General features: G+C 41.3%; 2 protein-coding genes across 5 annotated transcripts; one reads left to right on the top strand and one right to left on the bottom strand.

Annotated features, from left to right (window-relative positions):
- Positions 1-1313: 1313 nt before the first annotated feature.
- LOC118424090 (lectin BRA-3-like) lies at positions 1314-2669 on the top strand. Its single transcript, XM_035832581.1, has 2 exons — positions 1314-1616; positions 1827-2669. Exons 1-2 carry the CDS (start codon positions 1529-1531, stop codon positions 2234-2236), a joined length of 498 nt encoding a protein of 165 aa, XP_035688474.1. The 5' UTR covers positions 1314-1528; the 3' UTR covers positions 2237-2669.
- Positions 2670-4709: 2040 nt separating this feature from the next.
- LOC118424012 (neurogenic locus Notch protein-like) lies at positions 4710-25302 on the bottom strand. 4 transcript variants are annotated; one of them, XM_035832408.1, is made up of 20 exons: positions 25038-25302; positions 21272-21353; positions 20342-20691; positions 19529-19645; positions 19067-19177; positions 18065-18334; positions 17301-17426; positions 16203-16565; positions 15374-15619; positions 14321-14566; positions 13917-14084; positions 12527-12742; positions 11401-11619; positions 10111-10329; positions 9471-9686; positions 8877-9019; positions 7145-7418; positions 6571-6676; positions 5965-6037; positions 4710-5238 (listed from the first exon to the last, which is right to left on the bottom strand). In XM_035832408.1, exons 1-20 carry the CDS (start codon positions 25093-25095, stop codon positions 5134-5136), a joined length of 3708 nt encoding a protein of 1235 aa, XP_035688301.1. In that variant the 5' UTR covers positions 25096-25302; the 3' UTR covers positions 4710-5133. The 4 variants fall into 4 exon arrangements, with proteins under 4 accessions (XP_035688301.1, XP_035688302.1, XP_035688303.1 ...); XM_035832409.1 differs by lacking the exon at positions 12527-12742; XM_035832410.1 differs by lacking the exons at positions 11401-11619; positions 12527-12742 and having other exon boundaries at positions 25038-25301.

A 25302-nucleotide genomic window follows, 5' to 3' on the forward strand; every position in this document is an offset into this window, starting at 1 on the left:
GACCGTGTCACGCATGTACCCTCGTATACAACAAAAAGGTGGGTCAGAAGTGGGAGTGGGGCAATGGTGTACGTAGAGTTGCTGCTTCACTTATATAAATGGATCTAAAAGTTTCGCTGGCACTAAGAGCACGCCCAGTTGACTCAACAGTGATAATATGCCAAACGTTTGCTGAGAAGTAAGTTAACAAAAGTGTCCACAGTTCAGTTCACCTGAGTGACCTCAAAGCAGTGAGATAGGTGTGCCAGTATTTGTGAAATAGTTTGCCAATACGTCCCAGGGGAGGGACAATGATTACGGATTTCTGGTGGTTAGCCCACAGGAAAGACAACATTACTCAAAGAACCTCAGTTAAGGATGGTCACAACGCAATGTCGAAATTCCACCCATTTACACATTTAAAAGGAACGTCCCCACGATCTTTTGTGGTACGTCCCCTGTGCACGTAGTTCTGTGGTCAACCCATACACTGCACCCCAAAAACATAAAAACTTATTATGAGAAAGCAGTTTCCGATTCGGCGATTTAAGTGACCTCGTACCAAACTAACGTTATTGTATCCAGAGTCATGTTGGTACAAAAATGTGTTATGAATCCCCCTCGTGCAATGTTCAGCCCCACACAAAATGATAAGAAATATCTAATATAAGTATATTATAACTATGCGTTTCAATGCATATAAAATCCCTTTTAGGTAGTTTACTGTTCAAATTGATGTATAAATGCCCCACCCATTCTATTAGGATTGCTACAATAACCAAGTCTTTGAATGACGCTTGGAATGGCAGAATTCTCTGTTACCATGCCTTAATACCCAGCAGTGGCGTTAATACACTCAGACACATTGTACACCTTATTAACCCATAGGCGACCACGTTACTGACTATAGAAGATATCAGTAATCATAAGTCAACTAGCCGCTAGACGCCCGGGCACATAAACGCCCTGTGCAAATGACGACATAGTTGTGACAGGCTTCAATCGAGAAATCCCGACCCGTCAGAGGGGATAAAGACATGGTGTAGGAAGGTGTGCATGACGTCAGTTGAGCCGACAAGGTTGGCTGGGATTTTAAGAATTGGTGAATGGTCGACCCAGGTACTTATGTCTGAAATGTTTGTTTTTCTTAGACGCGATTGGTGACATCCAGGGCAAGTTTTGTCACGTTCTGGAAAAGATTTGTCACACTCTGACAACCCTTTCGAGCATTGGGAAGTACAAAACAGCTGACAGCGCAAGTGAAATAAGAACATACAATAGGCAGATGTTCCGGTTTTTCAACTGACTCATTTACCGGATGTGACGTACCAAAGCACCTGGCTAAATGTCCTGCGTCTGTGTTTTAGGTCACAAAGAGATAACCTTCCCACGGTTTGCGTAAACAGTGCCAGCGAAGTGACGTAGGTGTGTACAAAACAAGGGCAGGTCGCTGGGTGGGCCCGTCAGTAAGGGAGAGGTTCGGATTTCGCACTGTGTACACTACTCATTCACTTCACACAGTGACACGAGGCAGAGGTGACCTATAGTTATGCCTGTGCCGCAGAAGATATACAACATGTCTCAATGTTTCGTCGCCTATATCATGACATTTGCAGTACTATGGAGCACTACAGATGGTAAGATAACCTTTCTCTACTTTTTATCACCTGAAATTTACTACTTAGATTGATAAACACCAACAACTACGGGTGCAATTTATACTAGCTGTTCTATATCAGACAGTAGGATTGCTCAACAACTTCATATGATAAAATCTACACTGTGAACGTATAGATATAGGTTTTCATGTGTACGTTTGCTGATATATACGATTCTTTCTCAAACAGGTATGCCGACAAACAAAGCACAGTGCCCAGAAGGCTACACGGACGGACAGTTTGCAGAGCTGTGCTTCAGACACGTGAGAACTCCCCTGCCCTACGGCAAGGCCGCGGCAGAATGTGATTCGGACGGCGGCAAACTTATCACAGACAAGAACCGGGCCAAACACAACTATCTCCTCAAAAGAGACTTCGCTATGAGTTATTGGGTCGGGCTAGACGACTTGGAGGAAGAAAATAGCTTCGTGTGGAACGATGGAGAAGTACTGACTGACTTCGCCCCCTTCTCGAAAACGTACCCAAACCAACAGAACAATGACTGTGTAGTTTTGTCCAGACTTACGGACATGGAGTGGCTTCCATCTGACTGTCACCAAAACTTTGAGTTTGTCTGCCAAAAGGAACTTCTTTGGTAGCAGTATAAGGTTATTTCTGTATTGCCATTATGAAATTATGTAACTCTTCGTTTTGTTTTTAGTGAACTAAATTTAGTAACGTTATATTTATGAGAGGACTCAACGGTTTTTGAATCAAAAGAATTTCCATAATAGAGTTTAAAGCTGTATATACAAGATGAATCCAGGAATACATGACTTTGATGATTCTAAGATTTAGACATTTGATCAATTGACAGAAATATACAACAATGTGCAATTCGTGTTATATTTTTATTGATGTGGTATGAGTGCCGTATGTAGAGTGTACATTTCGATTATATCATATATATATATATATACGTTGAGGACATGAAACGGCCGTTTCGCAAAAGTGTGATTATGTAACGTTATATTCAAAACCAAATGTTGTCATATGGTGAAAATAAACACTTTCTGTGATGTATTCTATGGATATGGGTTCTTTTGTGATATCAATCAAGTTTGATTTAGTATAGGTATACCTCTGGATGGGAGATGCCTCCTAGTGTGGGTATCATAACTTTTATCCTTGCTTTTCTTACAATACTGAAAAAAATACAAATATTGCAACGAAGATTTGTAGATTATACTCCATTTTCGGGCGATCGCTGAGAGACCATACAGCGACCAAAAGTAGACTTGTCTGACCCTCGATTTTATAACTGGATTGTTACACTGCGGTCATAGGTCCTAGAACATGAGTGTAAAATCATGATTTAAAAAAACACCCAGAACGTAAAGAAAGTTCCTCGTCTATGAAATTCTTCGATCGTTCAGTTAAAACTTTTGTCGTAGCAATGCCACAGCTTCTGGTGGAAAGGGTGTGTATGAAATGTGTAGGTGTGGTGACTCAAGAGAACAGCGAGGGACACGGTCGCTCTTTTGTGTAATTCAGAAAAGTCCCTTGTCACCGTGAAACGGCCCTCCCAGACTGGTACGACCTCCTGGTGTTTGCTAAGTACTCAAAGCTTCGCGCGGCTTTTCTCCAACTAGACGTAACAGTAACAAGCGCGACAGAACAAGACGGATTGCGACAGGTATGTTACTGTTCACCTGTCATGACAAAAGAACGGCCTTGTTTGTTCCATACTTAATTATGCGTTTCAATGCACATAAAATGCAATAGTAAAAATCCTTTGTATTGTATGTACTGTTGCCACAACACGATGTTGAAATGTTAGTCAATATGACTTGGTTTTATAATGTATTGAATCTCTGAGTTAATGAATCGTAACAAGATTGTTATGCCTGATAGACATCAACAAGGTTTTTCTTTACCCGCATGGATCATCACTTGAGCGTAGAATAAACATGGTGTCAAACCGGGAACCGAATCGCGTGACTACAGTGACCAGTATTTTCTATTGAATGGCGAAATGAACATAGGGAAAGTACTCAATGTACCTATTAGTTACAATGTACCTAATGAATTACGGAACACCCTAAAGTAACGTGTCCTGATATCTCTGACTGATCCCAATACGCATGACTATTGCAAACAAAGTTCTTAGAGCTTTACATCGACACAGCGTTACTTTACACAGCAAATAAATAAAAGGGCGGGGTGGATAGTATCACTCGTACTTATTTTTTTAGTTGCAATTTCATTAACCTCGTTTGCGATAAAAGAGGTATGAAAACAATATTGAACCTAAGCTGACAAACATCAATTTGAGTGCCTCTGTGTAGTACGTCCAAATAAGGGTTATGAAATTCGGTCTTTTTACATTTTATTCGAAGGTTTCTTACCTGCTCATTACTTACACCCTAAAGTACCCATAGCAAGATCAAGAAATGAGTATTGCATTGAAACGATCTTGATGGTCTGTACAACAGTTAATACAACGAATAAGTTAGAGATTGGTATATCATTTACCTGGATACCCTGCTTGATAGCAATATGTTTGCATTTTTAACACTAGACATGATTGACGCGTAGTGTATGCAAACAGACACATTATAACATATGTATCAGTATGGCTTAGTTATCAAACATGTTTGCTTCAAATCGATCACTCTTAAACGTTTTCTTGAATGTTGAACACCATTGTGTCATCAGAAGATGGTGGTGGTACAGTAAGACTGCTGTTATGACATCGTATTCTTATCAGCAATATCTATATGTAATAAAACATAAATGATAGTATCATAAGTTTAGAAAATTTTGTCGTTATATTAATCGCAGTGAACCAGCAAAAGTAATCTCGATAAATTTGAATATAAAGTTGAAGCTCTACAGATCTTAGAATCGATCATTGTAAAAAGCTGATGTACATATTAATACCATCATTTTTAATTATGATGCAGCTGAAATTCCGCTAATGCTCAATATATGTGTATATAACCTTCATTCCTAGCTATGCTTCATTCGTTTCGCATTAGGGAAAATGGTATTGTACAATATATATATAATAAAAGACTACATGATAATTTAAACATATATATGCAGATACTATAAAATCTATAATCCTGGTTATAAATAATTTACATCTTCGCGAGAGATAAATATTTTTACGTTTGATTTCTACGAAGAAATGGAAACTACCCAATAATTTTTGGTAACAGATTGCAACATTCAATTCTAAATATAACTAGACCTAACTTTGCCGAACAAAATCTTTATAACATCTTTGTTTCTTAATATTTTCGTTTTGTAGAGTAGATAATTGCCTGACCATGCTTTGTACTAGATATGATAGCTCACGATCCAGTATATGCTTTATAACATGGCAAATACACAAAAGATATATTTACAATGACCATAACGTTATTAATTTGATGCTTTAGACCAGACATTCAAAGACAAAGCAAATAATTAATTTTAGACTTGAATACCTTCCACATACGTACTTTCTGTACAAATTTGTTGTAAGATCACCTGAAATATGATATAATTTTTAATAGTATGTAGACCCTGCTGGAAAGGTTGAAGGGATGCTTTCTGACGCGACGGTTGGCCAGACTGTTGGTCCAGAAGGAGTGGGGTACAGGTGCTCTGATGTCTGTTGGAGGAACATAAGGGAATGGTAATTTAGAACACTACTACGCAATCGAGAGTCAACGCACTTAACTATCAACTGTAAACTATTGGCTGTCAGAAAGTGGGACAAGCAAAAGGAGACACAAATGTGCATTCTCTCGAATTCTCCCTGGAGAGTACAGTTGTCATACTATAGTACTGTAATAGTTTTCAATTACATATGTTATGCAATAGGATACAATTAATGTTGAGTCTTATACATGTAACCCATTGATGAGGAACATTTCAAGCACGCATGACTGGCATCATAAACATTATGACTGTATAATTATCTTTTCTTTCAGACTTCATTCAAATGTTGCACGCATAGATTATTACAAATTACAAAATATATGTTTTAACAGAAATGCATATGCTGGAACCCCATCAGAATATGTGCTATCCCAATAAGCAGAAGGGTTGAGTTGAGTTTATTGTGATACCCTTTAGCTCATTGAGCTAATCTTTAAGGGCTCATTAAAAATCAGACAGTATATACATTGTGCAAGTAGATGGACAGCTATCATACACTCAAAACAAAGTCAAGAAGTCATGCGGTCAGAGGGTTATATACAATAAAACCATTATGATCCATAGAAAATTGTCTATCATCTTTTAAGAAGTAAACGAAGCGTCATGAGAGGATGCCACGACAGTACAAATGAAGATGTGCTGAGAACATCTTAATTACACAACAGAGACAACTCACGTGTAAGAACTGAGGATGGTGGTAGGTAGATGCGTACGCCGAATGAACTGAGCCAACGGACTTATTTTCACCGCTGTGAACAAACAGTAAAGTCATCGTGTCAGTCTGTGTATACTAGTACTCACTACCTAATCTTTTCTTGTAAATTTCCAACTGGTCACTATAACTGTTGATGATTATAAAAAAGTATAGACTATACAGAAAGTTCATGTATGATCACAATTGGTCTACAATAGAGAGATGACCATTTCAGGTGATTCGTTGTGAGCTAGTGATCCTTCTTTTACCATAACGTATACTTGGATCTAGACTCTTAGTTTTTGGTTAAACACTTTGTTTTAACTCAAGATTCAACAATTACTGACGAAAGGTAGTGAGTGCTGCCTAAAACGTCTGACTATTTCGACATTTACCCAGTTCTTTGAGTATAACTGTTACATTGCGTATTTTCCATGTTAGACTGTTACTCAAAAAACGTACCAGACATATTTTTCATATATCACCAATCGAACGATTTTGATACCAGACAATCTATAGTGATATCTATATCATACGGAGTAGATTAGCTAACGTAATTCTCTGGTCTGGTAACTTGATGAAACTTACTAGGATTTCTTGTGATTTCTCGCCCAACAAGCGATGGCTATCAGCAGGAGGAGAAACAGGGCTCCTAACGCGATCCCAAGCGCAAGAGCCGTGGCATTGTTCAACCCTGGAGTAGAATTTTAAACGTTATTAATAACATAAAATAAACATGCTTCTTGTTTATTTTCAGTTTCTTAAACGTTTATAATTTGTATTCACGGTTTTCTATAGAGCAAGACTCGGTAGATTCCCTGATATAAGTCGTTTCGTTATGATATATAAGCAGTCGCTACCTTCTGTACGTGAAGCTGTGTAACGCCGAAGGACAGTAATTGTTATTCTAAAATCCCGCATTCTCAACATTCACAAGAACGAAGAAGAGGACAACCTTGTATATATTGCACTTGACTACGGCACTTTTACCAATATATTAATGTTTTGTTTTTAACCTGCAATTGGTTCGGTTGGGTAAAAATGTACAATTAATGTCTTCATTTATCCATTCATTCATTCATTCATTCATTCATTCACCCATTCACCCATTCACTCATTCACTCATTCACTCATTCACTCATACATACTGTAGTGTAGTTACCTGATTCCCCAGTTTGTTTGAGTGACTGGCTTGTCGGACAGTTGTCGCTGTTTGATTCCAGGAAACAGACGGTCTGCAGGTTGACCCCTAGCGTGTTGTCGACACTGTTCGCCGCCCTCAGCTCGTTCTGGATGTCCAGTCCGTGCACGGCGTTGACGTTCTCCAGACACACGTCGTACACGGCCACTACCTCGTTTTCAACGATCTTCAGCTCCTTGACCACGACGCTCTGGACTTTGCTTCCATGCTGTGTTGTCCTGATGGATGGTTCCAGCTGCCGAATCGTAAATGTATGTCCATTATGAAGGCATTCCACCCCAGAAAGTAGTGTTGTATTCCAATAGATAATGTATCAATGCGTACATAACTAGAGTTCCACGAAACACATACCTTCGCCAGACAATCAAGGGTTGTTATGGAGAATGCCTTTATCAATGACTTAAAGGTTTTATAGCTTCTCAAGTTATGTTATCCGCACTCACACACACTCACACAAAGCCCGCTGCAGTACCGACGAAAGATACCGAGCGAACCATTTTCAAACTCAACCTTTGTTTCTGCGACCGCTACTCAATACCAAGTATCATGAAGATCCATCAATCAGTTCTCCAGTTATACTGCTGACCTACATAAAGACTCACCTAACACTATGGCTTAAGCCTTAACCAAAAGTTTAATCTTCTTGGCGAAGGTAATGAAAAGGCCACAAACCACCAAGCTTCCACTTTTCCCTGCCACATAAGCATCACCAAAATAAGGGGGAAAACACCCCTTCACATCAAAATGGAGAAACCCCTTCCCATAGTGCACAAACAAACAACATGGCGCTTGCAAAGTGAGAACTAATAAACAATGTGTTAGCAACAATAACATCTATGTTTTGCTGACACAAATATGTCATGACCTCCACAAGCCTGGAGCACAGATGTAGTTACCGACACTGAGCACTGATTGTCCAGAAAAGAGGTCGATTGAAGGATTTACACATTCTTCTAATTATCATGTAAATTAAGCCCCGATTTGCATACAATACATTTCAGGATTTTAATCATTACCTAAGGTATGTACATACCAAAAATAATGCAAATCCACCAACCCCTCCTAGACTTATACTCTACCAAAGATAATGACAAAATCGCCCGGTGCAGTACAAAACAAGCCGCCAGGAGGCCAAAATTTGCACTACTTAATCCCTGCCCAGAGACGTATCCACTACCCAAAAAGCGTAAACCTGACACTTCAGGATAACTATAACGCCAACTTCGACACTCCGCTGCAGTACCGCAACTTGTCGCCAGGATGCCCATTATCGAACTTGATCGTCGTTTTCCAAACCCCTAAATAACTACCGAATATAATGCAAAACGATCCACAGCGTCAAAAGTTATCTTGTACGCAAATACACACACACACACACTCACCCCGCTGCACTCACGACAGAAAGCGCCAACAGTACCATTTTCGTACAAAACCTCGCTATACGCAACCGCAACTCAAATACCAAATATCGCGACATTCCATCCACAGCTACCAAAGTTATTTGAGATTGACCTATATACTGGGACACAAAAAAATTTTCTAACCATAACATGACCTTCTTGGCGAAGGTAATCAGTCAACTTTTTAAAAATTCCATTTGTGGTGAATTACGCAGTGTGTGCTTTGTGAAACAATATGGCACTCACTAATCAAGGACTAATCAATAATCAAGGACTAATCAATATGTACTTACCAGCAATTCTATCTCAGTTTTCTTCGCCCTGTACTCAGCTGATGTAGCATCCTGTAGTCCCTGCGTCAGTGTCACATTATCCAGTACAACCTGATATCTCTGTTTGCTCAGGTTGTCACCAGTACAAGCAACACTTGCATCACCTAGCAAGGGAAAATAAACGCGATGGTTTGCATCTGATACGTAGAAAGGAGACGATAAAACTGAAGGACGATTTGTGATGGTATGTGATTGGCAATAAAGTAATAAAAGATATGCAAGGGTTTTGTATTCTCCTCTATGTACATGTTTCTATAAAAGCCAAGCATTTGGTGTCATAATCATTCTAAGATTTTCTGTTTGAATTTTCGTTACTAGGGCGAAAGATCCTAACTGAATTTGATAGTCAATAGCAGAGCAGTGTTATGTAAATGCTTTTAGATTTGACATGAGACGTCATGAAGAGATTCTCTTTGTTACTGTGGAAAGTTATCATGAAAGACAGAGCAAGTGGTGATGGCCAATACATGTACATCTATGTCTAAAGCTTCTGCGTTGTGTCCACTGAACGTGAAAAAGACAATCCCTGCTAGAAACGAAGTTTCATTGACATACTGTTGCAGATGATTCCGTCTCCTTGGTATCCTTGGTTACAGGTACATTGGAAGGATCCAGGTGTGTTTGCGCAGCTTGCTTGAAGATGACAACGCCTTGGTGTTTCTGCACACTCATTAACGTCCGTGCACCTGAACCCCGCCCCGACGAACCCTGCCTTGCAGCTGCAGACCTCAACACCGGCACTGTTCACGACGCAGTTAGAGTTGGAGGCATCTTGATAAAAAAAGAGAAGGCATTGTGGTCAATGCTACAACTCGATAAGAGTTTGACTCTTTTTTTTCCTAATAGACCTATTTCAGGATCCCTTCCGGAATTGCTCTCGCCGTGATGAACTCTCGCGAGACGCACGAAGACGAGGCGCTCGCGGCTCGAAATAAAGACTCCACCAGGCCCACACTATGCCGTCATCTTTGGTATGTTGCACTCAATTTGTAGAAATTAAACTACAGTACCAAATAAATGGGTCGTCAACGTTCAGATTTTTTATGTTTTCTTCAAACGTGATGCCACATATGTTGGATGCAAGTCTACAACCTAAGGACCATACCAGATACCAATCATGCAGTTAATGCTTACTACGATAAAGCTACCGGTGGTAAAACAAAACAGAAATCTGACCACACAACAATGTTCTTACCGACGCATTCTGTTTTCCCGTCTCCTCTGTAGGGTGCGCGACACGTGCATGTATACGACCCGACTGTATTCGTGCAGTCGGCGTTAGTGTCGCAGGGCTGTTGACTACCAGCACACTCATTGACATCGCTGCAGGTGTAGCCATCTCCGGAGTACCCAGCTCTACACGTGCAGGTCGTCTCTCCGTTAGCGTTGGTCACACAGTTGGAGTTCGGGTCGTCTGAAGCATAATACATGATTTCTCAAAGGTAAGAGGATATACTTTTCATTGAAATTGAGAGTACGGTGTTTTTTAAACATACTGTAGATACATTCGACGCAGGGTCGTAAGTAAGGGAGTATTCAAAACCCCTAATTTTATGACTTTCGGAAAGTCATAAAATGTCCGTCAGACATAGAAATACTATGTATGATAAACTATATAAATTGTTATGTGTTTCGTCTTCGTGTATGTAAGTCCATATCATGCTGGTATAAGCAGTGAACCTGAAATAAATAGATTATACACACAAAAATATGGGTATTCACCGGTTCTTCATCGACTGAAAGACACGTTTCTCTGTTGATTAATGAGCCATACTGAACTTCGGCGAGTTAGACCGTTTATACAGTAAGGCTAGAAGTGGCCAATGCTGTAAGAGCATTGGGATTAGGATTGACATGACAGTCAGCAAAAGACCACAACAGCAGTTAATTCGTGAGGTCACTAAAATCAGGCTGAGAGTACTTGTTCAAATGGTGAAGGTAGTTCCAAAACCTTCTTTGCTACCATGAGCTGTATAATCTGCCGTATGTGTACGTACTGCATTTTATATTCCCGACCGATCAGATACCCATTTGTGCATCTGGGTGGAATGTAAATTGCCTTTCCATCACAAGGCCAAGAACATAACGTCACCATAACATGAACCCCTTAGCCTCTCAATCTCATGTCCACTAGCCTAGCCACTGTACCATTCTACACCACCTTGACAAAATGTAGCAAATTCGCACGCTGTTGGCGGAGATCTACCAAGAGACATGATCATGAACAACACTCCTCTTGAAATACACTTATTTGCATAGCAAACATCTAAACAACCCATCCTGAACAACTCTAACTTTAGACACCCTGATTATTTAGCACTGCGAAAACGCACAGCACATCTAGAGACCTTGTGGGTTTATGACTTAACTTTAAGTCACCAACGTTTTGCAGACGTCTTAAAAATCACCCTCCCCTTGGGACCGAGGCTACAAGTGAGCGTGCATGAGAAATAAAGTACTTGAATGTTTGGACATCCGTACTCACTGGTACACCGAACACCGCTGCCCTGGTAAGGACTTTTACAGCGGCAGGTATAGGAACCTGGTGTGTTGGTGCATGTTGCTTGTAGATGGCAGGGTGTTGGGGTTTGAGCGCATTCATTCACGTCGCGGCAGATGAAACCATTTCCGGTGAAACCAGGTTTGCATGTGCATGTTGTGACGCCGGTGTTTGCGTTGGTGATGCAATTTGTGTTGGGGTCGTCTGAAATAGTTTGTTCTAAGAGTAAGTAGCAGCATGATTCAACACGAAATTGTGGGATCTTCTGAACTTTCCTCACAATGTCTTTCTAAATGTTTTTGCCGGCGGGTTAGCCTGCTCAGCATTTTGAATAATCTTACGAAAAGACACATGTTTACCAAGACATGTTATGCACGGCACTGAATAACATGCGTCAAAGGGTAACTCTTAGATAAAATCAAAGCAAATGACGTCAACAACTACCAGCACTCAAGGTCTTACATCAGTGTCAACTAAGATCATATGTCTTACGCGAGGAAGTTATTAAACACCTTCCGAAGATATTAGTTATTGGGGGTGGGGACAGAGAGGCACCTGGTAAAGCCCTGTAAACATGTTTGAAATAAGATTATGAGACAGTTTTGTGTAGATACATGTGAGACTACATCAACAAGGAATGCATGAGACGAATACCAATTATACTACTGCAACACTATACTGACAAGGGGATTGGGAGTTGTTTGGCCAGCTAGCACTAACTAATCACCACCTATGGAGCCTATACCTCTGCCCCTTGACACTCTGGCCGCAGGCTTGGTGGGAGACCTTGGATTGACTATTTAGGGATGACCTTAAAAGCCAACGACATGTGCATGCTCGGCCCTACATGTATGTGCGGATGGACGACCATTTTACGCACTCTACACATGCATATTGCTCTAAATTGTCTGCCTCTAGAGTTGGGAACCTTAACAATGTCCTACCCCCGATACTTGTGTTGGATGGACTAGTACTGTTGATGGGGACCTTAAATTGACCACGTCATGCCTTTACAAATCACCTGCGAACAAACATTCACTCTCCTTTGCACCTTTACGTGGATGGGAATGTGGGGAAAGGGGTCCTTAAATGGCTGGAAGACCTTACTTACTGGTGCATTGAACACCGTCGCCCTGGTAAGGATTATTACAGCGGCAGGTATAGGAACCTAATGTGTTGGTGCATGTTGCTTGTTGGTGGCAAGGGTATGGTGTTTTTGCACACTCGTCATCGTCGCTGCAGATGTAACCATTTCCTATGAAACCGCTATTGCAAGTGCAGATTGTCACTCCGTTTGAGGCGATGACACAATTTGTGTTGGGGTCGTCTGAAATACATGTTTGTGTGGATTGAGAACGTAACAGCATGACGTTATCAAAATTTAGGGACACGTAGAATTTGTACCATCTCCTTTGATGCTCTTACAAAATCGGTTGATCCGATGCATTGTGGCTGATAAGCCTGCTTATGCACTCTTTACTCACTCACTAGTCACATTTACGAGTAGTGAGAGGTGTGCTTGAAGCAGCTACATTGTATTATGTACTATGTCACTACCCTGCTCTCAGAGGAATGACCTGTTTTTTTACTACATTTGTATATAGTGATAGTACCGAAGTCTAGTTTTTATATAACTGTGTAAAATTCTTTGAGTAACTCCTTTTTGGTGTACTATGTATTACTGCTTATAGTTTGTATATGACTGTGTAAAATATTTTTGTATCTACATAATTTGTAACATTTGTAAATTGGATGTAATTCAGTGCAGAAAGAAAGCTGACACTGCGATTTCCCAATAAACACCATCTATCCATAGTATCTATCTAGCCCCTGAGCGAAGAGACAGTGAAAGGCGCAAGCTTTGCAAGCGTCAACTGTAACAGGTCATACAAAGACCAGTAGTTCTTGGACAACTCTTGGACATTGCCATAGCAATCAAAGCCAGCAATCAACGAGGGCTCATTGTACCTGTACCCCTTACAACCGGTCCCCATATGACCATTGGATTATGCAAAGCCGTCAGCTTCTCATTCTGCGGTGTTTCACACCTCACGAAGCAAGTTACTCAATAGGCAACAACCATTACAACTGCCAGAAGCACTGAATAAGCCGTGCTTTTCCGTTGAGCATGCAGAACATGCTAAGCCGCAAGTGAAGCAATGCCCTGAAACCTTCCACAATCTGATCAGCATCGGCAATGCCAAAATACGTGCAGCACAGGAGGGCCATCAAAAGATGAAGCTATAACCCATTGGATGTGCGTAGAGGAGGACCACCTAACAAGGATACCTACCATTACAACTATCATCTACCCACCTCTTGCATTACGTGTTTTTGCCCTAAACTAAATGGAGACCTTGACGACAATTGAGTTATTGTGCAGAATAGACCTTAAGAACTTGGCATTCCTTTAAAGACCGTCTTTGGCAGACAGGCGTCTTCCCCACCTCATTGGCACCTAGACTACAATCGGCAAATTGAGTCATCGACGCTGTACTCACTGGTGCACTGAACACCGTTGCCCCGGTAAGGACTGTTACAGCGGCAGGTATAGGAACCTAATGTGTTGGTGCAGGTTGCTTGCTGATGGCAAGGTGTTGGGTTTTGAGCACACTCGTTCACGTCACTACAGGTGACGCCATCTCCGGTGAAACCAGGTGGGCACGAACCTTCCATGTCAAACATTGATATGTTTAAAGTGGAAGAACAATCATATCAATAGATCTTATCTACTATAGCTAGCAACACTAGGTGTGTCATAGATGTGATTTTGATTTTGAAAACTTAGATAAAGCAATGTTAGATAGGGTTCTATGCAGTGAAATATGTACCAGCCTGGTCCCGACCTATGGTAGATAATGTATGTGTGTATGTAGATGTGGTCCAAGAGAAGATCTTTACTTACTGGTACAATGAGTGCCGTTTCCTTCGTACGGACTGTTGCAGCTGCAAGTATATGAGCCTTGCGTGTTTTGGCAGGTTGCTTGTTGATGACAAGGTGTCGGATTTCCGCTGCATTCGTCGATGTCGGTGCAGGCGTTGCCATCAGTTCGGTACCCGCTTCTGCACGTGCAGGTGAAGGAACCATCGGTGTTGGTGCAGGTTCTATCAGCGCTACAGGGCGATGGTGTTCTTTGACACTCGTCCTCGTCTGTAGTAACGTAGGAGCATAGGACAAATGTAAGAATCAATATTCAATATAATGTAAAAGAAAGCAAAGTCGGGTGTCAAAATACCTTTCATGAACATTTCAGTTCATAACAACGCACACTACACAGTAATGTCGTGTGATCTGTTATTGTGTAGTCCGTTGTTCATATGCCATGTGTGCAAAAAGTCCAATCCAAACAGTTTTTGTATGGCGGAAAATGTACAGCGAGAGACCTAGTTTCAGATTATGGTGCCTGTGACGTCAAGCGACGACCACTTCAAATTAGGGGTTTCCGCAGGCCAACAATAAATGGATCAAAACCTTGTTGTTTCTTTACTGGAGCTGAAGGTCTATTACCTTGAATTGTCTCATCAGCATAAGATGTCACCTAAATGTTCCAAGGAAAACTTCTCAAATAGACTAGAATCATGTAGTATAAAAGTGGAGTCTCTATGTTGGTGTTACACGTTTCTATATTATTAAACATCACCCTATCAAATGCCTTGCATATAGAAAACGAATATAAGCAACGTTTCTGTCATCAACAATGTAAGGGCGTGGTCACATAGGTCGCACGATCATCGTACGATCGCTAACTTCGGGCATTTTATGCGGCAGCTATGCATGTTCTACAAAGTCTAACTGCCCTGCTACACAAAAGGCTGTATCGGATCATTTTCTGTGGTTGGTCCTGTCACAGCCAGCAAACCCCTATGGCATCAAAATCGTACAACAATCGCACAACCTATGAGGCTGCGCCCTTATAACCCTGTCACATTATTCACGATCACCGGTCTTGCCACGTACCAGCGCAAGTACGACCGTCTCCCACGTAGCCTGTGCGGCAGGTGCAGCTAAACGTCCCCACTTGGTTCCCGCAGTCCGCATTCTGGTGACAGTTGTGGGTACCTGCGGCGCACTCATCCACATCCTTACAGGTAGAGTCGACGTACTCGTACCCAGCCGTGCACGCACATGTGTATGTACCCGGGGCGTTTATACACGTGGATGGAGCCTGGCACGGTGAAGGCGAAGCCGCACACTCGTCAGTGTCTAAACACACAGAAAAAATGATAAAGTTTATTTGCAAGTTCGTACTCGTACGCTAATTGCAAGTACATGGTAGAAACAAGATAGGGGATATGCATGTAACAATGAAGATTGAAAGAATATTATTGTACAAAGAGACTACTCGAATGCGTTGACTCAGCGTTTGGGGAAGTCTGCCTCGTGTCGTGTAGTTTGGTGACGAAAAATGTAGTTTTGCATGCTTTAAATATCATGCCAGTATGGTCATAAAGTATGAATGCTTCAGAAGGAAAAAAAATCAGTCATTTCAAATCTATGTCAAGGCGTTTCAAAGATAGGGCAAAAGCATGACTGAAAAGAAATCTTGTTACATTGATACATTGTTCTCATCATAACTTTTATAACTGATATTTGATTATCTGAAATTATGATCTCTAGTTACGTAAGCGGCTGCAACGCACAAGAGGTTCAGAATAGTCTGATTGTGCAATCAGAAAAAGGAGGATACTACGCACAAGAGGTTCAGAATGGTCTGATTGTGCAATCAGAAAAAGGAGGATATAACGTTATAAGTGAAAAATGCCAGATACAACATTTTGGGTCTTACCGATGCAGTTGCCAGGAGTTCCGGTAAACCCAGTCTTACACTGACAGCTGTAGGACCCCTCGATATTTGTACAGGTGGTGTTAGCGGGACAGGGCGAAGGGGTCGCCAGGCACTCGTCCTCATCTTCACACGACATCCCGTCTCCTTGGTAACCGTCGCCACACACACACTGAAACGATCCCACCGTGTTTGTGCAGGTTGCTAAGGCGTCGCATGGGCTTCCTGCACACTCGTTGATGTCGGTGCAGGTGTTACCGTCGCCCTGGAAACCGTCGCGACACGCGCAGGTGTAGGAGCCATCGGTGTTGGTGCATGCCGCGTTCACGTGACAAGGGGAGGGGGACTGCTGACACTCATCCTCGTCTGTAAGAGTTTGAATATTGCCCAGTCAGTTAGTCAGCCAGTCATAGCCATACGGTGTATTACAGCACTTTTGGGAGGATACCGCCCCTTACGGGGTGGCCTACCCTTTCTTTTAGCCGAATACGAGACGGGGATGTGCCAGATCTCCCGTTCGGGTAAATGATGTAAATCAAATGAATATTACTAAAATGAGCAATACTCTTGAAACAATCAAAAACAAGCACAGAACATTGACCACGACCTATAAGGTATTACATCTCTTTATCATAACATCAATACATGTACATGTATGTATAAGCCATGAGTTAGCCGTTACATCTAGGTAATCGAAGTGAACTCAGTAGATAACATCTATTCTGTCACTTAAGGTTCCAAAGAAATTAGTATTTACTACTACCATTCAATATCATCTAAACCTCTTATAAACAGTAACTGTTATCATGGTTACAACGGGACTTGTCAGAATTGGACGAGCCTGAAAATAGATTCTTTCATTCCAATGATGAACAATTAAGCTGCACAAAGTTAAGTCTACTAAGGCATAGCCGCAAATCTTTAATTTCTGTGGGGATAGCTAAAGGCATTTCAGATGAATTTCGCAGGGAATCTTACGTTAAAGGGTCTTACGGAAGGCAGGAATAAAGAATAAAATTCAAAACTGCATTGTCTTTGTAATACGATGAATCCATACTTTGTACAAGACTCGGTTTGAAACCTGAATTAGTCAACCCTTACCTACACAGCTGTCGCCATCCACCACATACCCCTGTGTCCCACACGTGCAGTTGAAGCTGCCGTCAGTGTTGGAGCACGTCGAACCGCTGGGACAGTTATGGCTGCCTTCTGCACACTCATCAATTTCTGATGGCACAGAGAGAACAAGTTTTGAACGGCTTGGAATCCTGGCCTCTTTGTCGTCAATAACAGATTTTCCGCCACGCGGCAAACACGTAGCGTGATCTGATTGGTCGAAATATTTTTACCCGACAAACGGTTTTTGTCGGTAGGGAAAATACGTATACATTTTCTTACAAAAGGTACGGTGCGTCTCTTATAAACTAGAACACTAGTATTGAAACAGAAAACCAAAAATGGCATTTACAATGCTTAGCTTTCTCCCAACACAAAGGCATGCACGGATCAAATTTGCGTATACGTGACGTCAGCAACTCGTCGTTAAAAATTTCATCCATGTGTACTTTTGTGTTGGAAGAAAGTTTAGCATTATACTATGATTACTACCAACACAGATGAGTTTCCATGATGATAGCTCAACGACTCAAATACATATTACCGTAAAGAAATAGCATGGACAGTCCAACGACAGATCTACGTTTGAAAAGTAAATGTGCAACTTCAACAACTTTACATTTTGAAAATATATTTTCCAGAATGGCGGTAACGTTATGTACGAGAAAGATGATAAAACAATGAGTGTCGGAAGAGAACAACATACACATTTTTGTATGATGAGTTGAGTTTTAACTCATTCAACCTACCTTCACACACTAAATTCTCAAAGCGATGCCCTTCGTCACATTCACAGATGAAACTTCCCATCGTGTTTTCGCAGTGAGAGTGGCCTGGGCAGGGAATGACAAACTTATCGCTCTGACATTCGTCCACGTCCACGCATTGGTCCAATCCACCGTTAGTACGCGCGTACCCCGCCTTACAGATGCAGTCGAACCCACCGATGTAGTTGACACAGGTACCATGCTCCTCGTGGCAATGTACGTGACCGTCTGCGTCATTGCATTCGTCATGATCTAATTGATCAGAAAATAGTATGTTTACATACGATATCTTATACAGCAGCTAGTATAAATAAACGAATATAAGCGACAGGAGGAGAATAAAGCACGAAAGCGGTTGTCATCTTTCGGTCTCTAACAACGGGGTGGTGCCTTATTAATCACTTATATGCAAATACACCATTTGTCGCTCTCTGTTGTAACTCCATTTAAAAGAAAGTATAACTGAACGTAATAATGCAGCTGCTTTTTCTTCTAGTATTTTTGCGTCTTTTGGCCTTGGACATGCCGTGGTCTTGATTGTTTGGTAAGAATACCCTTTAATATAACTTGGAAGTGGTGTAAGTTTGGGTCCCTACAAGCATGCCCTTGAACTGCAGGGGACATTTGGTCACAATCTTTTACACCCCTATCTGCTTGGTTTTTAGTCCCGTCAAGATCCTGCTGGCCCTATGCTAGACAGGGCTCATGTCACATTAGCAATTGAACATTCCTCTAGTTTATCATGTGTTTGGGCAATGGAGTGTGCCATTCATCGACATAACAGTTGTGTGTCTGTGTTTTTATGGTCAGCAAAACTGAAGTCTTATAATGCATAAAGAGTACAATTTAAAAGGACTAGACATTTCATGGATGTATTAGGTCAACGAACTCTTGATGACCGATGACTACATAAATCAAACACCAACCAAAAAAGGGAGGTCTCATATAAAGAGGTTACGGTCAAACCTCCTTGGTTTCACTCACCAGTGCAATTTATCCCGTCGCCTTCGAAGCCATCGTTACAGGTACATTCGTACGTAGACCCGCCTGTGTTCCGGCATTCTGCGTTGTCTCCACAGGTCTGACCACAACGTTCTGTTTTGAGATGAAATAATTCTTTTTCATATCTCTTATCGATGAATTCTTTTCTACCTATGGTACACAATCTGTGATACTTTCCTCAGTAAAAAGACACACAACCAACAACTAAACACAAAAAACGGTCTAAAATTGTGTCTACAAGAGAAGAAATGCGATAACACCCTTATATTAGACAATTATTGAAATAATCGTTCGAAACCAAGTTGTCACAACTTTTCCAACTATCACGTTTCAGTCCTAAAATACTATTCAGGACTAAATAAACACGCCAATACAACGAAACACTCACCAAAAAAGGCAGCAAAAGTAAAACCTTTTTGGCGAAGGTGAGAAGAATTTGCCTACCTGTGCAGGTGAATCCGTCGCCGGTGTAGCCCTCTTTGCAGGTGCACGTGAAGGAACCGTCGGTGTTGGTACAGGTGGCATGGGCGTTGCATGGCGTATCCTGACATTCATCAACGTCTGCAAACGACAGAGAACAATGTAGCACAAGATCATATTCTCTTACACATCGTTGCAAACTTAAGTACTATTATCTGCACGCTCCCGAGAAGAGAGACTGACACTGAGCCTGCTCCCTGAGATCTGACAGCGGGAGTGAGGCAGAGGCCACGTGTAGCCATAGACCCGGGGAGCAGACACACACTCACACTCACTCAGTCCCATAGCTCAGGTGGCCGTAGGGGCAGTAAGACTGTTCACAGAGCAGACGCATCTAATCAAATACTTGAATCTCCGGGGGCCAAAAGATTATCCATATTCTAACTACCCTTGTATTGTATTTGAGGTCCAATTAAGTGATATTAACTCCATGAAGGACCTTCACCTCCTACTGGGGTACTCTGTTTGGCAAGGTTGTGTGTTCGCAGCTATAAATCAAGATCTATTCATTATTAATGAATTTCTTTGTATTTTTGGTACTATGGTTCTTAGTGATATCTCCAGGTTGCATGCCGATTCTTGGCACCGCAATGGTACTTTCATGTGATGTAAAATTTCAAAAACAATACCCCCATGTTGAAGGTATTTTGGTACAATCCGCCATTTCGATGTGGTTGGCTGGTAATCATATTCAGTGACAACGTAATATCCTATGCGTATGTTGTATGAACACCAATTACCAACACTGCTTTATTGCAATTGAATCATCGATCTTACCCTGTGAGCAAATGAATGCCATCCTCGTGCTGCAGTCGGTAGGGACCCACATGTAGCCTGAGGCGCGCGTCATGGCGACGCAGTCCTTCGCAGCATCGTTCGGCGAGCTGGGATCCCACTGTGTCGGCGTACCCAGCGGGGTGTTCTCCGGGTTTCCCCAGTAGAACTCTCCTTCTATTCCCCGATCGTTTAAGCCGAGCCAGAACGAGTCTATATCCGAGAACCGTGTGGCCAGCTCGTCGTGTATTTCCTGTGTCATGTCTGTCAGGAGGTGGCTTGCAGCAAAAATGCTTTCGCAGTCCGCCCTTGCGGAGAGCCAGGCTTTCAGCTGGGTAGGACGTTTGTTAACCCTGTAGAAATTACACAAAGTCTTGCTTGTTATTGTCTCTAGATGTTGGAATCAGTTGGTATGTTTGTTCCTTTGTTAGTTAGATACATAGATATTGCAGAAGGGCAGCATTTAAGGTGGAAGTGGGGTTAGGCTAACGTCGACCGTCACATTTCAAAACAGGGACCTGTTCGGGCTGTTTGAAACGACTATTCTCTTTACGTCTTGTGTAGTTTTGTGTCTTTTATATCCTACTTTTCGTTCTCGAAAGTTGCTCAACTGGGCCCTTGTGTTGAAGTATGACGTCGGTATAATAGGGTACTCGGGGAATTAAAAAGCTTAAGTATGGTTTGGTTTGTTTTTCTTGATTTCGGCACAATTAATCGTCACTATAAGACACTACTCATAGATATAACATGCACAGTGATAAGGTCGTAAGTAACATATGTATGGAAAGATTTTCCAACTAGAATTGTTCTATCAAAACTGTATGGAAAAGTATTTTCAGATGACGAAATCCGTACTGGAACAAACTACGTCCCACATGCCTGATTGATTGACGGATGGATGTATGGATACAAAGAATTATAAGAAATACTTACCGAAAACAATGCCCAAGAAATCTTATAGGAAAACCTCCATGACAGCTCCCATATGTTTGGGCATTGGCTATGTGAATCCCAGCTGAATCGATAAGAAAAATACAGTGTTGGTTGAAAGACAGAACTTTATCATAGAAATAGAATCTATAACGAGAAAGAGTAAAATGATGTAATCTCTACATATAGTAGTAAAGAACCTTAGTAGTGTAACCACTAGAAAAAAAGAGAACCGGGCCTACGCTAACAAAACTTTCAGCTTTTTTACACATTGATTTATTTTTATTGATAATGTATCTTCTTGTATTAAGTCTTCGATTTATACTTGTTCATGCGTTTGCATTTATATCAAGCGGAGGCGTCGATATACGTTTTAAAACTTCAGCGCGCCGTCTCTGTACTTGTTTGTACTCTGTACTTGTTTACACATAGCATCAACACAAAAAATCAAAACCGCTTCTTAAATTTAGTGAACTATGAAACAAACATGCCATTCCTCCCATGACTCAATGGCCCTGCGTTGCAAAGGTACAAAATTGTACAAAACGTGCCGACAACAAAATATAAAGGTCTGCCAAATATGAACATGAGCACGTGTGACCTGCAAATGTACACACAGATCGCATATCAACTTTTGGCAGAGATTCAGAAAATCACTGGACTAGAAACGTTTAATTAAAATCGAGGCTTATAGGCCCTCATGACTTTAATGAACGATTTGTTTGTGCGAAAGCTTGATAGTTTCCTATTTTTGGTAAAATATTGCACTCAGTGGTCCACAGAGTAGAAATCAGACACAACGCTTGCTCAATTAATTGCTTCTTATTTGTTAAGTTGTTTTAAGCACCGATAAATCGTCACATTTAGCCTTCGGTCATGGTCAGCATTACAATCTTAATCAGTTATTCAAAATTACGTTTGGCGTTTATTGGTAAATCCTCCATTCCTAATACCCCTGTCACATTATCCACGATCTTCGGGCGTATCGATGGAAGATTGGCCATATTTAACACATGGGTGAAGTTGCGCGTATTTTTCACCTGAAAACCGTCCCTGTCACATATTAGCCATACTTTGTACCTTGTACAATTGCTGTGCAATGAAGTTATTATTATGATTATATGAGCGAGGATCCGGTGATTGCCGCAGAATCCTCGTCCGATCGATGTTTGCTAAATGTAAAAGGGGTAAAAGCCACCATACAATGACAAATATTGTATTTGTCGGTCACCTTTGATTTCATAATTGCTAAATTGGAATCTAAGGCAAGCTATGAAACCATGACTTGAAAGACAGCAAAACGTTAAAAAAGACAATCGTTCTTTATCTATGACATTCTAATGGCAATCTGTCCAATGTCTGGTTACTCTGGATAGGGTGTATAAACAATAGTACTTAGTTTATGACCAGCCAAGTGGAGGAGGGGATCATAGTAATCTGGCTGACCAAGGTCATTATAGACACATCAAAAAGTACAGCGACTTTCGTAAGGTCTATAAGTACATATAAACAGACATATATGAAAGATAGGAATAAGTCAACATATTTAGTCTAGCGTGTCATTTACACTTATTAAGACTTGGGATGAACCATTTGTTGGTTTGACAAAGCCACGCCCAATGCGTCATTGAAGAAGCGTCATGTGGTCAATCAGTCGGGTTGTTCAGAGATAATGATAAGTACGTGCGCACATATCTAGGTGTGCCCGAGGATGTCATTTTACGCTCAATTTCAGAAAAAAACAATACACGACTGAACCTCGAGTAATTCATGGGCTTTTTTCTCTTCTAAGCACAATATCTGTATATCTAACATGTTGTGAAACATGTACATTATTGTAAAGTTAGATTATAGAACAAATTCGCCGAAAATTTGAATGTTATCGCAAAAGACTAGTCAAAGGGTGGTATGCCTTCAGGGCAAATAAAATCAATCACTAACGGATCGTGTTCTTTGTGAGGCGCCGAGGGTCAACACAGAACGGAACCACAACAGGCTGCATTTTGTCCTCAAACTGTATTGACGTGCAATCTCAACTTAGCTGCAATATGACAGATAATCAAACCCATAGTTTTGGTAGTATTATACACAGAGAAAGTAGTTAAACTGTAAAGAATAAGTATTGGAGGTGGCGAATGTGTTTATGTTTTGTAAACAGTATGTTGTCAATAGCACCTGGCGAGGTGCAAGGTCACTGAGCATGAGTGAGGAGGGCGCGACAACTATGCACATCCAAATGTCAAGGAGAGTATCACAGAATTGGATGGATTTTACGAAAGGATGTGCGAATGGGGGAGGGGGCATGTCTAAGTGATTTAGTATGCAGGAGGTCTTATATGATATGAATCGTAGCAACGACAGGGAACATATTCAAGATCCATAACTTTTCAATGAAAGTGTCACCTTGAGTCATGTTGAGTGTTCTAAACGTCTACTACAGTTTAACTGGCCTAATAACCGACAATTAAAGGTGACGCAATAAGCAAGCAGACCTGACCTTATCACGACAATCTGTTGATGGGAAGAAGTTCCCATTGACTTGACGGCTTGTCAAGGTCTTTTAAACATATCAATTGCATATTGTATAACATTGTCATTTACATAACAACATGATAGGAGAAAGTATTTCGCCTTTAATTTCAAATTCATGATGTTATTAAAATGAGACTGTCAATTGTGAAATAATTTTGTTTCCTTGTGTGTTTGTGTATGTGTTATTTTCACCTTGAAGACTGTTTGGGCCTTAAGACATGTCTTCTCAGAAGTGGGTTGTACAACAAGGTCAGCAAAATACGAATGACAACTCGCACGTGTCGACACGAGGCTACAACGTGCTTGCCCCTCATTTCTACCATGTAGAGCAAATCTGCGTAGTTCAGCCACAGATTCAACATAATATTAGGATAATTCGTAACAAAATGTGTAGCATTATTTCTAAGTCATTCCGATAACAACGTGGCATTTGGGATTTCAGTGGACTTACACATGATTGTACAGTGAGTTCATTCGCAGTGAGTTCATTGTAGTGCCTAGTGACACATAGGGAGGCAAGTTTTCTTGCTGTTTCGTAGTGGTAAGGTATAATTCTACAGGGACGGATTGCTAGCCCTTTGCCTTAAATGTGCTAGAGGCACCTCCCCGAACGCAGGACCCTCACTTTTCGTCCCTTTCGAAAGACGGGTGCAGCCCCAGATATGGTACCCTTTCCGAATTAAACCGGGTCTCCCATATTAATAAAAGATTAAAAAAAGTTACGAACTAACTAGAAACAAGAAGTCAACTGTGAGACTGCTATTGGTAGATATACAGGCATATCCCAGTAGGACTAAGTATAGTGACTGTTGTCTCCACAAATATTTACAAAAATACCGAAAAAGGCAACGTTCAGGTTTCTAGTCAATATTCATGTAGCAAAATAGCGAATGTCCGTTATACTCTGTTCATTAGTTCTATAGCCAAAACGTTCTCATGTATGGGGCATGAGATACAGATTGTTCAATTGCCTTTTGCATATATATATTAGCAAGAAAAGGACAACTATGAGAAATCGCCGCTCTCCTGTTTGAAATACTGCCAAGTTTACACGTGGTCTACTTGAACCGTAGTGACTAGTGCGACAAGCCGTCATATGTTATAAAAAACCTTACGTTTGTAACAAATGTAAAAGGTTCAGGAATAGGTCTGACCATGTCAAGCAAGTGGCGACCCCATAAAAACAAATCTATATCGTAACTGCGATCTAAGTCATCGGTGCGGAATGTCGACTTACCGGCGGCAAAACTCAATCCCAACACGAACCCGATCAGAGAAGCCCGCAAAATTCCCATCTTTGAAGTCTCCACGCGGTGCCTTTCCTTCAGAACAGTATCCTTGGCTTTCCGTACGGTTTTCACACACGTTCACAAGAGAGGAATGTCCACAAATGGGAGTTAATTAGGGTTGGTGTGAACCCAACAAGGTTACTTGAAATGACGTGCTGCGTTGGAAGCTTGTTCCCGAGACTGGAGGGTGGGCGAAACCTTGGAAAGTGGCTC

This window comes from Branchiostoma floridae, chromosome 10 (assembly GCF_000003815.2).
Source record: "Branchiostoma floridae strain S238N-H82 chromosome 10, Bfl_VNyyK, whole genome shotgun sequence".
Lineage (NCBI taxonomy): Eukaryota > Metazoa > Chordata > Leptocardii > Amphioxiformes > Branchiostomatidae > Branchiostoma > Branchiostoma floridae.